The sequence below is a fragment of the Amphiprion ocellaris genome, chromosome 7 (assembly GCF_022539595.1).
Source record: "Amphiprion ocellaris isolate individual 3 ecotype Okinawa chromosome 7, ASM2253959v1, whole genome shotgun sequence".
Taxonomy (NCBI): Eukaryota; Metazoa; Chordata; class Actinopteri; family Pomacentridae; genus Amphiprion; species Amphiprion ocellaris.
The window spans coordinates 34,960,746-34,978,643 of record NC_072772.1 but is presented as its reverse complement, the minus strand read 5'-3'; the positions used below and the strand labels follow the sequence as shown (position 1 = coordinate 34,978,643).

Genomic DNA, 17,898 nt, shown 5'->3' with positions numbered 1-17,898 from the left:
GGAAGGTGAACCTTGCAGTCTGAGGTCCAGAGCTCTCTGGAGCAGGTTTCCATCAAAGATCTCTCTGCACTATGCTGCATTCATCTTTCCCTCCATCCTGACTAGTCTCCAAGTTCCTGCCGCTAACAAACATCCCCACAGCATGATGCTGCCACCACCATATTTCACTGTAAGGATGGTGTTGTCCAGGTGACAACAATTAAAATAACAAACCTAACCCAACAAACCTTTTAACTGGTGCTGTGTTTATTCATGTTTGTAGATTTATTCAGCTGAAAATGAAACAGAATGAGATGTTCTCAAGTTTTCTTCTGTTTTATTTCAGATCTTTGAAGAACCACATCAACAGCAGTTTGTATTTTTAACACTGAAGCTTCACAAATGGAGGTCTCACTATGTCGTCTGCTTACAAAACCAAACCGAAGGCAAAAAAACCTGCTTCTTCAAGGAAACGCATGGAGTCGGGTGAGTCTTTAACAACAACAACATGAGACACCAGAAACAGCAGCTCCTCCTCCACAAACTTCTCTCAGCTCTCCGAGTAGAAAAATAAATAACTTTCACGCAACATTCGGCTGAACATCAAAACACAAAGAAAGAAAACGGTCTGTTTGGTTAAAGGGATGTTTTCCTCCATGTACGGAAGTCCAGCAATGACAAAAGTGACAGAATCTGATTGACTCCCAGCAAGTCTGGGACATTTTCCTGCACCTCCATGGAAACATCAGGCATTTATTTGAATATCTATTTTACAGAAACTGAAACAAAACTAGAGTCAACAGGAAGAACATTCATCTATAATATTTAGCCCACCGGTGTTGGTGCTTCTACATACGATAGATATTCATGAAAACTACACAGCCTGCAGTTCAGTTGAAACATCCCTGAATTTTTGTCACATGACTGTCGGTCACAGCTGAGTCACTGATAGCTTCACCATTTCTCTGAGGACTGCAGAATTATTTGTATTTTATAGAATCTGATCTAAATAAACGGTCTACTTTTGATTAATTTTTAAACGAGAACTTGATGAAATGTTGCATTTTAAAGCTTAGATTTGGACCATTTCCTCCAACAAAATGACACGTCTCAAATATATAGTTCAGGGACCATCAAAAATAACAACTCTTTGTTAAATCGTGTAATTTTACTGATTTTTTTTTTTTTTTAAAGATAAGTTGTCTTTCAAACCCGCCAGCGGGTTTGTGGTTCAGACGGTTAAATCTGTAAACAACTGAGGCCTGAAAGAAGCGATTTATAGCAGCAACTAACTCGTAAACTTGAAAGTTAACCTGTTGTTTTTTATTTTGACAACTGTTTGTCCACAAAAAAACATTTTTCTATGGCAAAGGGCCAAAAAAACTCAACATGTTGCATAAAAAGCTGTAAAAAGAAATTTAGCATTTCTGCATTAAAGCAAATCTCTGAAAAAGATTTCTCAATGATTATCTGGTCCATAAACGTCAGAAGGTGTTTTCAATTAGTCCAAACAGCACTCAAAAACCTAAAATGTTAAATTTAGATTAATGGAACAAAAGAAAACTCACATTTGAGAACTGCAAAAGCAGATTTTTGTTCCAATTATTGAAACAGCAAGTGAGGACAAGATTATACGACTTCTAGCTGCAACTCAGGGCTGTTTTTGTTTACCAATTAATCTATTCTGGTTCGAATTAATCAAATATTTGGTCAAAAAAATGACCAAAATCCACAGAGATTCGCTTCACCATCATATCAGAAGCGATAAACAAATTATTCATGATTCTTGCTTGGAAAAAAAAACTTGAAACCAATATTTATCATTATTTATTTTGTGTTTTCAGCTCTAATTTGATCATTTTTACGTATTTAACCAGAAAATATTCAAACCTGAGAAGATCAACACAAACTGTTTAACCAGTCTATTAATACCTTCAGGAGAACTACAAGTCCCAGAGTGCACTGCTGTAAGAATCATCCAATCAGAGAGCTCCGTTCAGACAATCCCCTTAATTCTCGGTTTAACGTGAAAACAGAACGCTTAACGTTTTAGTGATTTCAAACCGGATAAAACGCGTTTCACTGATGCGTCTTCCCTTGTTTAATTCTTTAGTGTTTAATGAAAGAAAAAAACGTGAATATTTTAAATCAACTTCTTCTTTTGCTTCTGAGGATTCCTGAGGAACTGAAAAAGCTTTTTACGAGCCAACGTTCACTTTAACACGGTCCAGAATTTCTTTTTTTAAACCTTTATTTAGCGTTAGTCTGGAGACACAGCCTCTGATTCTAATAAGATCCTTTTTTAGTTTATTTCTGCAACTTCAAACCAAATTATTTACTGTGTTGTCGCAAAACAATCGACGTCGTTGCAGCAAAATGTTTTTCTTCACTACCTGTTTTGATGTTTTGTTTTCGATTTTGTGGTAAAAGTCTGTAGAAACAGAATAATTTCTTCTTATTTCTGATACTTCTTTTGTTTCTTTCTTTAGTGCTGCAACTAATTATTAATTTTAATATCGGTTATCCTTAGTTTTGTTATTATTTGGGAACTTAGCATCAGAAAAAGTCGTCACAACATCAAATCTGAGGTGCTGTCGATTAAATTTACAGCAGTTTGCAACAAAAGAAACCACCTCAAACCTGCATGTTATTCTTTAAAAATAATTAAATTATTAAAACGGTTGCAGATTAATTTTTCTGTCAACCAGCTAATCGATAATTAGCTGACTGTTGCTGCTATTTGTTTGTGGTTTCTTTTTAAAAAAACATACGATAAAGAAAGGAAATAGAATAATTTGATTTGCAGTTCTAAAAGGAAAATTAAAAGCTTTTTTCTTTCTTTTTTTTTGGGTGTTATCTTGGCACCAACAGGCTGCCGTACAGAAACACTTTGTTTTATGCCTGTTTTTTTTTGTCGTTGGTGGACTTCCATATAAACTACTTTACCTAAAGTCTTTGTAATTTCAGCCATTCATTCAGTTTATTTCTTCTTGAACGTTCCCTGAAACTGAGGATTCACTCTCTGGTTGGACGTCACAGTTTTCCCAGCATGCTCTGCTGCACGGTGGCGAATATTCAGGTAGCTCAGACTGAAACTAACCACTGATCTACTGATTATCTTTAAATGGACCAATTCTTCAGTCTGACTCCGCGGAGTGAAACAGTTGCTCTAATTCGTCTACAGACACGACAGGATGTGATGTCACTGACAGGAAGCAGGTACAAGGAGGCGGGGCTTAGACGAGGCGGCGAATCAGGTTGTTCTTCTCGGGTTCCAGGAACTTGTCCAACAGAGCAGCCGTGACCTTCTGAAGCTCCTCCTCCAGCCGACAGACCTCACTGCAGCAGAGACGGAGATGATGTCAGCGAGGCCACGCCCACACGCCATGATGTCACATACATACGAGGTTATAATATGTTTATAAAACAAGCGGGTCAGCTGACCTTTTCCCCGGCGCGGCGCAGAACTCGGTGTAGTATTTAATCTTTGGTTCGGTGCCGCTCGTCCTCAGTGTCGCCACGACGCCGTTCTGCAGAGTGAAGGTGATCATCTGACTGCTCCTCGACACGGGAAGAACCTGCACGGGAAAACACACCTGGTTCAGAAGGTCTCAAACCACAGATACCAGCCGAAAAATAATCCAAAACCAACTTAAAACCAAGTGAAGAAACTAGTCCAGAAGCAGCCCTAATACCTGTCTAAAACTAACTCCAAAACACACTCCGAAACCAGTCAAAAAACAGTCCAGATGGCTTAAAAACCAATAGAAAACCTAGTCCAGAACCAGACGGAAACCAGTCTAAAACAAAGTCCAGAACAGTCTAATACAAACTTTGTTTAAACCTGCAGTCTAAACCACCATGTGACAAGTAAAAAAATGGTCTAAAATAGTCCAAAGCAGCCCCAAAAACCAGCCCAAAACATGCCCAACTACTATATTAAAAAACAATCCAAAATGATCTACAACCAAGTCCAAGACAGTCCAAAACATGTCCAAATACTATATTAAACAACAATCCAATACCATTCAAAATTAAGTCCAATGACGTCTAAAACCAGCATGAAGCATGTCTAAAACTGGTCCAAAACCAGTCCAAGTTAAGAGCCAGCCTATAATAGATCTCAAACCAAGTCCAGAATCAGTGCAAAACCAGCCTTAAAACCAAAAACCAAGTAAAAAACTGGTCTAAAACACAGTCTAGAGCCACCCCAGAACCCACCCTAAAACATGTCCAAATACTACATTAAAAGACTATCCAAAATGATCCAAAACCAAGTCCAAGACAGTCCAAAATCAGCATGAAACAATTCTAAAACTGATCCAAAACCAGAATGAGCCTATAATAGGTCCAAAACCAGCCTAAAACTTGTCCAAAACAAACTATGAAACTAGTTTAAAACATTCCAAAACAAGTCTAACTTCTGAGGTCTAGAACTAATCTCAAACTATCCTAAAACATGCCTAAAACCAAGCACAGAATCAGTGCAAAACCAGCCTAAAAACCAGTCTAAAATCTCCAGAACTATCTCTAGAATATATCCAAAAATATAGTCCGGATCCAAACCAAAACTATGCTAAAACCAGCCTAAAACCTAGTCCAAAACCAGACCAAAACCAGTCTAAAACAAAGCCCAGCACAGCTTAAAGAAAACTTTGCTTCAAACTGCTGAAAACCAAGTAAAATAACCAAGTCCAAAACCAACCTGAAACATCAACATACAATGTCCAGAACCCATCGAAAATCATCCTTAAGCAAGTTGCAAATCCAGTCCAAACCAGACCCAAACCAGTCCATAACATGTCCAAATACTACATTCAAAAGCAAACCAAAATCAAGTCCAAGACAGTCCAAAACCAGAACGAAAGATGTCTAAAACTGGTCCAAAACCAGTCCTAAAGTTAAGAACCAGCCTATAATAGGTCTAAAACCAGTCTGAAACAAACTATAAATAGAAGGTCCAAAACAAACTCTGAAACCAGTCTGAAAACAATCCAAAACACATCTAACTTTGGAGATCCAGAACTAATCTCAAACTATCCTAAAACATGCCTAAAACCTAGTCCAGTTCCAGACCAAAACCAGTCTAAAAGCCCACAACGGTCTAAAGCAAACTTTGCCTTAAACTGCTTAAAACCACATAAAAACTAGTCCAAAACCAACCTAAAACATGTCAACATACAGCGTCCAGAACATATAATCATCCCGAAGCAATTTGCAAATCCAGTTTAAACCAGATTCAAAACCAGTCCAAACCAGCATGTGACAAGTAAAAAACTGGACTAAAACACAGTCCAAAGCCACCCCAAAACATGTCCAAATACTACGTTCAAAGACAATCCTAAATCATACCAAACCAAGTCCAAGTCAGTCCAAAACCAGCACGAAACAGGTCTAAAACTGGTCCAAAACGAACTCTGAAACCAGTCTAAAAACATTCTGAAACATGTCTAACTTTGGAAGTCCAGAACTAATCTCAAACTATCCCACAACGTGCCTAAAACCAAGTCCAGAACCAGTGCAAAACCAGCCTAAAAACCTGTCTAAAATCTCCAGAACGACCTCTAAAACATGTCCAAAAACATAGGCCATATTGAAACCAAAACTATCCTAAGACCAGTTGGAAACAATGTCCAGAATTATCTCTAAAACCTGTCCTTAAACAAGCCGATAGCAACTCTAAACCATTATAAAACCAGTCCAAAGGAGAGTTCTGTGAGAGTTTGGAACAGGAGACCTACCAACAACACTGAAGGTTTCAGCCAACATTGATCTGATTCAGACTTTTGTCTTCATTGCGCTTAAACAGAATTCACTTTTTCACATTTACAGTTTGATGATGTTAGAATTTTCTCTGTTGTTGAATCAGTGTAGAGTAAATGTGTGTTTGGTTCGCTGATGCCATTTTCTGCTCCTACAGATCTGAGGTCGGGTCGGCTGCTGTCGTATCCCGTAGTAACGTCTCTAACGTGGACGATCTGGATGCCGCCGCACGTCTTCGGGTAGGAACCGTCGCCGTCAAAGTTTCTGATGCGACTGAAGATTTTCTGGATGGTTGGAGGGTCGTTACAGATGACGTAGGAGGTTTTAGAGACGTGGTAGCCGTACCTGGAGACAGGAAGTTAAAAACAGAGGGTGAAAATAGAGACACTCTCAAAATTCTGCCAAGAATATTTTTACTGAACTTAGTTTTGGGACCAAAATAAATAAACAGACTCTGAAATGACATGGATTAACTCCAGTAAACTAATTTATGTCAAACCACCGATATAAAATAAGTAAAATCTCAAAAACCCACTTCCTAAACCTCCGAAATGACAAAATATTTCACTTTGTAAATTATGTTAATAATTATTTTAATAATAATAAAGTCCTGATGAAGAATTTATTAGAGACACACAAAGATGGAATTTTAAGTTCAGTTTTACTTTTATGCTTTAGTTTCCAGAATGTTTCCAGTAGAAAGACTGACTAGTGTTAATAAAGTTGAGTTGATTGTCTTTAGTTGTATTGTTTATTAAATTACAGATAAATTCCATCTGAGGCCTTTTTCCAAATGAGGAAACACAACATTTGATTCTTATGTTGGAATATCTATTTTTCAAGAACTAGAATTAAACAGAAACTGTTGTTCAAATCTAATATACTAAAACAATAACTGTGTGAAGTCGGTGACAGATATCAAAACTCTTAGTGTTTGCTGCCCTCTGCTGGTAGAAGCCTTGTAAACTTCCAAAACAATACTCTTTGATTTTAATTCAATTCAATGTCTTAATTTTGATTAAGCTCAACAGGACACACAAGATTTCATATAATAAATCAAAATTAAATGTAGCTGAAGATATAACTATAATTTCACAAAATCATTCACAATCACTTGTTTTCAAAACAGTTTACTGAGGTACAGAAAACACGGAGAACACTTAACATTCTTGAGTTATAGATTTAATAACATTGATATTTTGTGACAGATGAATTTGGATTGTAATACATTTGCAAAAATTTCTAATAACGTTTTCACTTTGTCAGTGTGGGTCATTTTAGTGTACAGGGTGTCCTCGCCTTATATCGGAGTTCTGTTACTACGACCCGACGAAAGACGATTTTCACCCTAAGTCTAAACTCCATCAGAAGAGTCTCACTAACGCTTGTGAGCCATAATGAAGGGCAGAAAGTTAGCAAATGTAGTACAATCCAAGGTGGCGTATAGCCGGAGAATGTAAACAAAGCCATCTTATTGTGCCATGTGATGACGTATTCATCCGCTCCGCTCGCCAACTAGTTCCAAATAGCCAGTTCCGACGTAACGATGAAACGGCGTACGTCGTAAACCGAGGATCCCCTGTACAAGGATGGTCAAAATGCAGTTTTTTCCATCTAAACTGGAATTAATTAGTTCCACTACACAGTAAAGTGAGCCGACTCCTCTGTTTATGTAAACTTATATCTGAATAATTTTATTTTTGAGCTCCTGTCTGATGAATATTGTAAACATGACTTTAAAGGCGTCACCCATCAGGACCTTTGAAGACGTGGAGCAGTAAAATAAACTTACGTCTGGTAGATGTTGTCCAGCTGTTGGTTCAGCATCAGGTTCTTGTTGTGGAGGTAAGCAGCCATTTCAGCCACGACCACCGCTGAGCTCACGCCGTCTTTCTCTGGAACCATGCTGCCACAAAGGAAACCTGGAAAAAAAAGCACAAAGAGAGGTTGACTTAGCTCGGCTGAAGTGGTTAAGGGTGTCTTACATGTTTGCACTAAATCTGAGCAGCAAAATCATGAACTTTGTTACCAATTGACTCCTCAAATGCAAATATGACTCTCTGTCCTGTTTTGGAGAGTTCGTGGATTTTGTTCCCGATCCATTTAAACCCAGGAAGGGTTTCCTGTTGGACAGAAATAGATAACAGACCATCGTCACCACTTACACTTTGACAGAAAACTACAGAAAATGTAGTCAGGTTAGTCGTCTTGTTCGCTAATATCTGCAGGTGTTGTTCCTAGATGTGACTGTCGCACCTCGAAGTGGAAGCCCTCGATACGAGCGAAGGCCTGAAGGATCTTGGAGGAGACGGTGGTCGCCAACATGTGAACGTTTTGAGTGTCTGCCGGATCGGGATGACTCTCCTTCCAGTTAAAGAACATCCACCAACCTAGCAGTGCTGCCAGCTCGTTTCCTGTGAACACCTTCCAACCACACCTGCAACACAGGTAGACACAGGTAAATACACCTGCAACACGGGTACATGTTAGCTACACCTGGAATACAGGTAAAAACTCCTGCAGTAAAGGTAAATACAGGTACACCAGACCTACAGCACAGTCAGAAACAGGTAAATACATCTTCCATACAGGTAGATGAGGGTAAACTACATCTGCAGTGCACATGTACTGTAGACAGAAGTGGAATAGATACAGGTAAACTACACCTACAACACAGAAACAGGTAAATAGGTCTGCTACACAGGTAGATGAGGGTAAACTACACCTGGAATGCAGGTAGATACAAGAAAACTATACTTGCAGTACACATCCAGGTAAACTACACCTGCAGCTGTGGGTAGATAGACCTGTGACACAAATAAATACAGGTAAACTACACCTTAAACACAAGTAAATACAGGTAAACAACACCTTAAACAAAAGTAAATGCAGGTAAACTATTAATTAATTAATTAAACTACACCTTAAACACAAGTAAATACAGGTAAACAACACCTTAAACACAAGTAAATACAGGTAAACTACACCTTTAGCACAAGTAGATACAGGTGAACAACACCTTTAACACAAGTAGATACAGGTAAACTACGCCTTTAACACAAGTAAATACAGGTAAACTACACCTGCAGCACAGGTAGATACACCTGTGACATATTTGAAATAGGTAAACTACATATTTAACAGAGAAAGATTCAGGTTCAATCAAAAGTAGGCACATAAAAACGCCTATAATACAGGTAGTTACAGGTAAACTACACCTGCAGCAGAAACAGATACAAGTAAACTGCCTCATCAACACCATTAGATCTGCCTGAATCACAAGTAAATACAGGTGAACTACATCACCAGTAAATGACATCTTCAGTGCGTCTACAGGTAAACCACACCTGTAGTGTTGTAGTTTACTTTTTAGCTGTATCTACTCTGAAGTGCCTTTGAGCAAACAGCCGGTACCCGTCAGAATTCTCTGCCACGGCCAGACGGTCGGCATCAGGATCCGTTGCCAGAACGATCCGAGCATTCTCCTTCTCTGCCAGAAGAAGAGAAAGCTTCTAGAAGGTAGGAGAACGAAATACCTGTGATTATTTAGAGAGAAAATTAAATACTTAGTTTCTGAAGTAAATTCAGCATCTGTCCTACCAGGACGGACTCTCCCTCCTCTGGGTTTGGGCAGCGTACGGAGGAGAAGTTGGGGTCAGGGTCTTTCTGCTCGGGAACAGGGATGGGAGGAGCGAAGCCGAATACCTGGAAGGCCTGCTGGATGAAGACGTGTCCGACGCCATGGAAGGACGAGTGGACAAACTTCAGCGGACAACTGCTGTTCAGTTCCCTGGAGACACATCAGATATCATCAATGTTCAATTATTTATGAGGTTCTTCAGTTCAGTTACGTACAATGATGACATTCAGAAGACAACATCGAAGACATGGCAGGCAGCAGCAGTTCCAAGAGTAAAGGGACAAACCCTTGACAGCCCTGGATCTGCTCTAAAACATAGACTAGACTAGGTAGACTAGCTCCAGTAGTTCAGGAACCCATTGCAGAAGTAGAGGAACTAACTCCAGAGGAAAAGGGACTAGCTCCATTTGTCCCTAGACCAGCTTCAGAGGTAGGGTACTAGATTCCCAGTTATAGGAACTGGCTGCAGATGCCCCTGAATGGGCCCTGTAGGTGCAGGAACTATATTTAGAGGTAGAGGAACTGGATCCAAAGATATAGGAACAGTTGCAGTGGTGTAGGGACTAGCTCCATGGGTTCTTGGACCATTTCCAGAGGTAGGGTCGAATTTCAGGGGTAGAGGAACTTCTCTGGCTGTAGTTGACCCTGGGCTTTCGGGGGTTTGTTAACTAGATTCACAAATGGAGGAACTGACTGCACAGGTCACTGGGACAAATCCAAAGTTAGATCTATAGATTTAAAGTTAGAGTAGCTGGCTTCATAGATCCAGGAACTAGCAGCAGTGTTAAAGGGAGTAGATTCATAGGTCCCTGGACCAGCTCCAAATGTAGTGGGACCAGCTGTAGAGGTCTCCTGATCAGCTTCATAGGTAGAGGAACTTGCTCCTAAAGTCCAGGATCAAGCTACAGAGGTAACGGGACCATCTTCATAGGTCCCCGGACCAGCTCCAGCTGTAGGGGAACTAGATACAAAGATAGAGAAACTGGCTCCAGCGGTCCCTGGACCAGATCTACTGGTAGCAGGACTACATCCAGAGGTAGGGAACTGGTTGCAGATGTTGTTTGACCAGCCTTGGAGGCGGGTGTCTAGATTCAGAGGTAAAGCAACTGGCACCAGGGGTAGAGGGACTAGTTTCATAGGTCCCTAGACCAACTACAGATGCCAGATTAGACTCAGAGGTAAAGGAACTGGCTCCAGGGGTAAAGGGACAACCTTAATAAGCAGAGGAACTTGTCTAGAATTTCCATGAACTATTGCAGAGGTAACAGGACTATCTCCAGATGTCCCTGGACAAGCTTCAGAAGTAGATGTCTGGTCATATTTGCATGAACTCCAGCCAGGAGCAAGTTCCAGTTGTTGAGAACTTGGATAAAAAACACCCGGATGAGCACCTGAAAGAGAAAAGACCTCCTCCCTCTGACGTTGTCCAGGTTGAATCTACAGAACCTACTGCTGCCATGTTCCTCGCTGTCCTGAGCTGCCGTCAGTAGAGGCAACTTCTTCCTGAGGGGACTTGGTCTTGTCCAGGTTCAGCTCTAGATGGAACCTTGACTTCCAAGGTAATCAGGTTAGAGGGAGCAGGGAGAGTATCTGTGAATACCTGTGGAAGCAGAGGGAGGCGAGTTCGTCCATGTAGCAGCTGTTGATCTGGGTCAGGGGGTCGGTCCTCAGGGAGCTGTGGTCCACCAGATCCTCGTCCCAGCAGGAGGCGCTCCAGGGCTCCAGCTCCTCCTCAATGCTGCGAAGGATCTCCTTGTCATGAGGCGAGGCGATCTGAGCGCCATTAGACCAGTACACCTGCAGAGGGAGGAGCGGTTCGGCTGTGTTCTGGTTATTAACAGGAAACTCAGCATTTTAAGTTCTGCATTGATTCAGACTAACCTTGTATCCGTTGTCTTCTTTAGGATTATGTGAAGCAGTGATCATCACTCCGGCTGCTGCTCCCAGTTTCTTCACAGCGTAAGGCTGGAAACAGGAAAATAACCAGTGCATGCTCTGTATGACCGGACACTGATGAACCTCTCAGTGCAGCAGCGCCCCCTGCTGTGTGGACGCAGACATCTGCAGTTTGTTAAACAGGCTGCTCATTAACCCTCGTGTCGTCCTGCGAGTCAAAATTGACCTGTTTTAAAGTTTGAAAATGTGGAAAAAATATATATTTTCACAGCGAATCTCCTGATGTCCACATTTTCAACATTTGTGGGAAATCTTTGAACAATTTTTGGTGGAAAAAAGAAATGTTAAAAATGTTTCTTAAGAACATTCACAAAAAAAATCAACCAAAATCCAAAAATTTTGCTGGATTTTGGTTGATTTTTATTGTGAATGTTCTTAAAGAAAATATTAGAAGCTTTACTGATATATATGGAATCACTTCAAATATTTTGGGGATTTTTTCGAAGATTTTTACTCATTTTTAAAAAATATTTACAAGAATTTTCTTGCCAAATTTGGGGAATTTAAAAAAAAATTAAACTTTTGAGGGAAACTTTTAAGGAATTATTGGAATTTTCCTCCTGAAGGTTTTGCAAATTTTCAGAAATTTGGGGATTTTTTTGCAGAATTTTTGGATTTTTTACAGACAAGGAAACAATATTTTTTGGTGCAGGAGGGTTAACACAAACTAAGGTTTGTACCAGATAAATGCAGCTTCAGAGTTCTTAGCAGCCATTAAGCCATAAATATGCAAAATTTGAAGTTTTTAGGCTGCTGTAAACAAAAAAGTGGCCATAAAAATATAAATTCTGCTTAGTCAATAAAATGCCCGAAGAAAACCCAACTACGCTGTTTAAAAAATGTCCAAAAATATTGATAAAATGTTGATTAAAATACCAAAACAGTCTTAATAAAATGTCCAAAAATGTGAAATGTATTAAGGAAAAGAATTAAAGCAATCATGATAAAATGGTTGAAAATTTTAAATAATATATATATGACATTTCTGAAATATGTTTATAAGATTTCTGAATATTTTTTTTTTTAAATTCTGAATCTCAATAAAACATTTTGATCTTTCAGGAAAAATATATACAAGCTTAAATGTTTACATGAGAAATTCTCATTGAAGTTTAAAACAGAAGAGTGTGGAATAAACAATAAATAGGGAACAGCACAGTTACAAACATGGCAAAAACAATCAGATAGGTATAAAATAAATACAACTATCATCTAAATTATTAACAGGTAACTAGTTCAAGTCCATTAAATGTAAAAGTAATACATCAGTGAGTCAGATGAACAGTTTAATAAAAACAGCTGAGAGTCGTTTCCTCACCACGTACGGCGTCGGGACGAACGAGGAGAAAAGATGAACGGAAACTTCTCTGCTGAGCATCACAGCCGCCGTTAGCTTCGCCAAACTGAAACAGAAACAAAAAACTTTCTATTAGGAGGAGACGACATTCACAGTTAAACCGGATCCTTCCAAGGACATTTTTACAGAAACACTTTATTATTTATATAACAGCTGTTTTATTCTGATCATTTCCTGGAAAATATCCAGTGTTTAGCTGTAAATAACCATCCTAAAGTTTGATATGAAGTTGACATAGTGAAGTATCTCTTTGCTATATTTGAATTTTTAATTAAAAAAAATAGTAAATGATGAATTAGGTAAGCGAGAAATTATTCAGTGACGTTAGTGTACTTCCAAGTTTCTATAAAAAACTACAGAAAGCCTCAATTAATCCACATTCTTTGACTTTGAACTGAAAAATTATCTGTCTAAATAAATAAAATGTTTGTAAAATCCCCAAAACTTAAATTTTAATAATTTTAGTAAAATTTCTTTTTTTTTCTTCTTAAAAAAATATAAAAATCAAAATGTCTGAAATGTTCATATTTATGTTAATGATTTCAAAATAATACTAATAAAATGTTCACAAAAAAATCAAAAACAATGTTCACTAAATGTTTGAATAGCATTAATTATTAAAAACAATGCTAATAAAATGTTAACGATCAATTCAAAATAATGCTATTAAAATGTCTGAAATTTACGTATCTAAATAATGATCATAAAAGATCAAGATCTTTAGGAAATATTTTCAATTATGTTGAAATTATTATGCGTGAAAAATGTTAATAAAGAATCAAAAATGTATTTTAAAAAATCAAAATTAATAAAATGTGGGAAAGATGACCAAAAAATATGCAAAAATTTGCAAGGAATGTTAAAAAAAATTAAAAAGTTAGGAATACCTTTAATAAAATGAAATCTTTTTTTTTTTTAAATCAATTTAAATTTCCAGCTGCATCGGTCTTTTATAAACTGTCTGACAGGTGTTAGTTAACGGTATTTGAGTTTTATTTACCGCTCACTGCTGCAGCCGCTCTCCTCCTGTCCTCTGGTGTCGAAACCAACAACCAGACCTCTGCTGCTCAAGTCTGGAAAATACCTGCACAGGTGAGAATATAAACCCTGCAGACAGACAGAACAGGTAGGACATCAGTTTACCTGCACAGGTGAGGTAACTATTCTGGACGTTACAGGTGATGTAACTAGACCTGACTGGTGTGAACTCACCTGTGTGGACTGGATGACGGTGAGGTCATTGATCCGGTTGAATCCGGCTCCCATCGGCGCTCTGAGTCCGGCGGTACCGAAGCTCATCCTGCTGCAGAGTCTGGACCTGAGCTCATCCAGGTGACCTGCAGCAATCAGAGAGTCCAGCTGAGCCCGAGTCCAGCGGTTCTGGACCCAAGGAGAGAAAATCAGCCACAGGTTAGCTCACACCTGAAACAACCTGAAGGTAAGAAATCCTGATTTAAGTCTGGAAATATTTTATTCTACAACTCGACAGTTCTCAGTTTTCTGTCAAGTAAAAACTAAACAAAAAGTTTAAATTATTCCTCATTTTTTGTCACTTTATGGGTGGAAAAAATGTTAATAAACATGTTTGTTTAATAATTTATTAAAACAATATTCATAAAATGTTTGGAAAAAGTCAAAGACTTTAATAAAATGTTGATCCAAAGTTTAGAACAATCCTGCCGAATCACTAGATTTTTTTGGAGAAGGAATTCCAACCAATCTTAATAAAATGTCTAAAAATGAGAATGAAAAATTCAAAACTATTTTTATTAAATGCTTTTTAAAAGTCCTAAAATCTTGAGAAATGTTTATTAAAAATCAAATCGATCTTTAGGAAATGTCCAACAGCTGTTAATAAAATATTTTTAAAAAATCTATATAATCTTAAAAAAAATATGAGGAAAAAATGTGGAAAATGCTAACAGAAAATTCTAAAAATGTGTACATTTAATAGAAATTTTTATCAAATAAAAACATAATTCATAAAATATTTGGGAAAAATTCAGAAGAATAGAATAAAATGTTAATGCAAAGTTTAGAACAATCTTGCCGAATCAATTTAAACATTTTCATAAATTCTAACTGATCTTATACAATAATAAATTGTCAGAAAACTACTAATAAAATGTCTCAAAATGTTAATTAAATGTCCGAAAACTGTAAATATAAAAAAAGTAAACCCATCTTAATAAAATATCTAAAGATTTTTAATAAAAAATCCAAACAATGTTAATAAAATGCCCAAAAAAGCAAAAATAATTTCATCAAACTGTCTGAGAAAAGTCCTAAAAAAAAAGAAAATGTGTGAAATCTTTTTGAAAATTTCCAAACAACCTCAGTAGAAATATTTGAAAAATGTTAAACAAAAACACCTGAAGAGGACATTTAATCAGGTTAGAATCAGGGTTTGTTTCAGGTTTAAGGTCCTCAGAATGAGTTTTATTGATCCTTTTAAAAACTGTAAAAACATTTAAATCTAATTTATTGTTCTGTACTGTGTGAATCTGTTTGAATTTCTTGATGAGACTTTTCACTCCACTTCTTGACACCTGGAAACACTATGATAACTTTGTAGATCCTTTTCCTGATTTGTAAGCATTAATGATTCTTTTTCTCTTTTTGTGATGCTTTCTCCAGTGACAGCTCAAATCCTTCATGAAGTTTTTCTACTGTGTGTAAAGTGAAGGACAACCCTCAATTTTGACTTGATTGATTGATTGATTGATTGATTGATTGATTGATTGATTGATTGATTGATTGATTGAGTGATTGATTGAGTGATTGATTGAGTGATTGATTGAGTGATTGATTGATTGATTACAAGCTGTGAGCATTACAAAGTTAAAGCACATGATTGCACAACAGTTTTTAGTGTTTTGGTTCAATAAACAGGTCAGTTTTCAAGGGGGCTAATCATGTTGACCCTGGTAGTTTTTCTTTTTTGTTAAATAATCTTGTTTCTGCGTGCAAAGTAAAATAATGGAAGCATCCAAAATAAAACTAGGATGTTTGGAAAAGCTGTGTTAAAAATTCCTGGATCTGTTTAACAGCACTTGGGAATTAAAAAAAAAAAAAAAAATCATAGAGGGGCTAATAATTTTGTCTTCAACTGTAAAAATCATAAATAAACAAGTAGAGCACCTAATACAGAGCCTTGTGGTTCACTGTAAGTAAGAATAAGTGTCAAAAAAAATAGATTTACAGGCTAAAATCTGAATATCATCATCATCTTAATGCTCTGTTTCTGAAGTTTAATAATCTGCTCGATAAGCAAAATAGAAACAACTCATTTTTTAGCATTTATTTCATGTGTTTATACCCGAGACTACAGCTAAATATCCATATTTTCTAAGGCTGGACCCGAATATTCGGTCGTGATGGTGGTGTTTTTTTTGAGATCAAAATATTCAGATATTCGTCACTAATCGGGGCCAAATATCTGGAGCCCAGAAATTGCTGTTTGGGCCAGCCCTAGTATTTTCAAAATAATAAAGCAAATATGATTGATCTATGGAGGGAAATTGATAAAAGACACAAACTCAATGTAAATAAAATCTCTTCTGAATATTTTTTTGTCATTTTCATGCTCTGGTTCTGCTGTTAAACGAACAACACGGAAACTTGTCCTCGTTTTTTAGCATTTATTTCTTGTTTATTTGCCTTTTTCTCATCTAGGACCACAGCTAAATATCTGAATTTTAAAAAATAATACTATTAACTTAATTTATTTTATTATTTTGTTTATCTACAAACACTGAGCTTAACAGTTCAAGCTAATAATGAGGGTGTCATCTGCATAGAAACTGATATTTACCTTTATCATATACAAATAATAAATAAGCAGGTAGAAATAGTAAATAAGTATGTAAATATAATAAACAAACAAGCAGAGGACCTAATATGGAGCCTTTTGGTTCACTGTAAGTAAGAATATGTGCAAAAAGAAAAGATTTACAGGCTAAAGTCTGAATATCTTCGTCATCTTCATGCTATTAAATAATCTGCTCAATAAACAACATAGAAACACCTCATTTTAGATACTGTGCAAACAAACCAGAGAAATGTTTCCAGATTAACAGATGCCTTCATGACCAGCATGTTCTGTGATGATCTGAGCATCTTCCAGATGTTTTCACACCTTTTTTACTGACAGCTACTAATCATCTGATGCATGAATAAAGCTGCAGGCGGCATCACGGGACTTTTATGCGGAAAACTGCTGAGTCACGCTGCCCTGTAATCGCCTGATAACCCCCAGAGCTAATCTCCATCACGATCCAGACAGCAGCCAGCCAGCAGCTCCGCACTGCGGCCGATGCAACCTCACTGACCCCGGCATGTGCCACTCAGCACTGACCGGCTCCCTCACTCAGAACTCCCATTCAAAATCCGCCGATTTAAGGTTTAACCGCGTATTTGACAGAAATTGTCAAGTTAAAATGCATAAGTATGCACATTGGCTAAACTGGGTGGATGTTGTGTTTCATTCGGCGTAAAGAGTTTAAATGTAATTATTTTACTTTTTAAGATATCAGATGTTGGCCTGAGCTCCAGAGCTGCGGTTCTCTCCCAGCCGGCCTCGTAAAGCGGCTCATCAAGTTCATGTTTAATGAGTTAAAACGCTGCTTTTGCGCCGATTTGTTCACAAAACAACATTTATCCATAAAATCTTCATCTGAAACGTATTTCTTATTAATTTATCGTCCAGATTTAGCGTCACGTTAAAATGGTTTATTTCCAAAGGGAGTCTGGGGCGACGTTCCTCCGTTTAACTCGCACAGACCGGGCTGAAGTTTGCCCCACTAACGGACACTCACTCGGTCCCAGGTTAGCCACTGGTGCACCGCCTTGTCCAGCTGTGGGTCGCCGGTGCTCTGGCACCTCATGTTGGCGTTCAGGTCCCCGTTGACCCGGTCGTTGTCCTCCATGCTGACGGACCTCAGGCCGGCAGCAGCAGGGCCATCGCACGGCTGCCGCTGCGGGTAAACTCCGCCTGGATGTCCGCCTTTCGCTCCACGCAGCGCGGCCTCAGAGAGCTTACACCGAGTGACCACCGGAGGCCGACAGCAGCCCGTTAACTGCCCGTTAGCCGGTAATATTCCTCCTGAACGCTCGAGGGAAGTTTGAGGGAACAGAAACCTGAAAGTTCACACCGCGTCAAGGTCCGTGAAGGCAGCATGCACAACTTCCGGTCCGTGTAGAA

At 38.2% G+C, this 17,898-nt stretch overlaps 1 protein-coding gene across 1 annotated transcript; it reads right to left on the bottom strand.

Annotated features, from left to right (window-relative positions):
- Window positions 1–296: 296 nt before the first annotated feature.
- On the bottom strand, window positions 297–17,867 carry pgm2l1 (phosphoglucomutase 2-like 1). Its single transcript, XM_023296333.3, has 14 exons — window positions 17,513–17,867; window positions 13,908–14,075; window positions 13,696–13,802; window positions 12,657–12,741; window positions 11,264–11,347; window positions 10,983–11,179; window positions 9,343–9,532; window positions 9,157–9,254; window positions 7,999–8,179; window positions 7,772–7,865; window positions 7,535–7,664; window positions 5,898–6,087; window positions 3,424–3,557; window positions 297–3,318 (listed from the first exon to the last, which is right to left on the bottom strand). The coding sequence occupies exons 1-14, from the start codon at window positions 17,621–17,623 to the stop codon at window positions 3,216–3,218; spliced, it is 1,872 nt and encodes a 623-aa protein (XP_023152101.1). The 5' UTR covers window positions 17,624–17,867; the 3' UTR covers window positions 297–3,215.
- Between the last annotated feature and the right edge of the window lie 31 nt (window positions 17,868–17,898).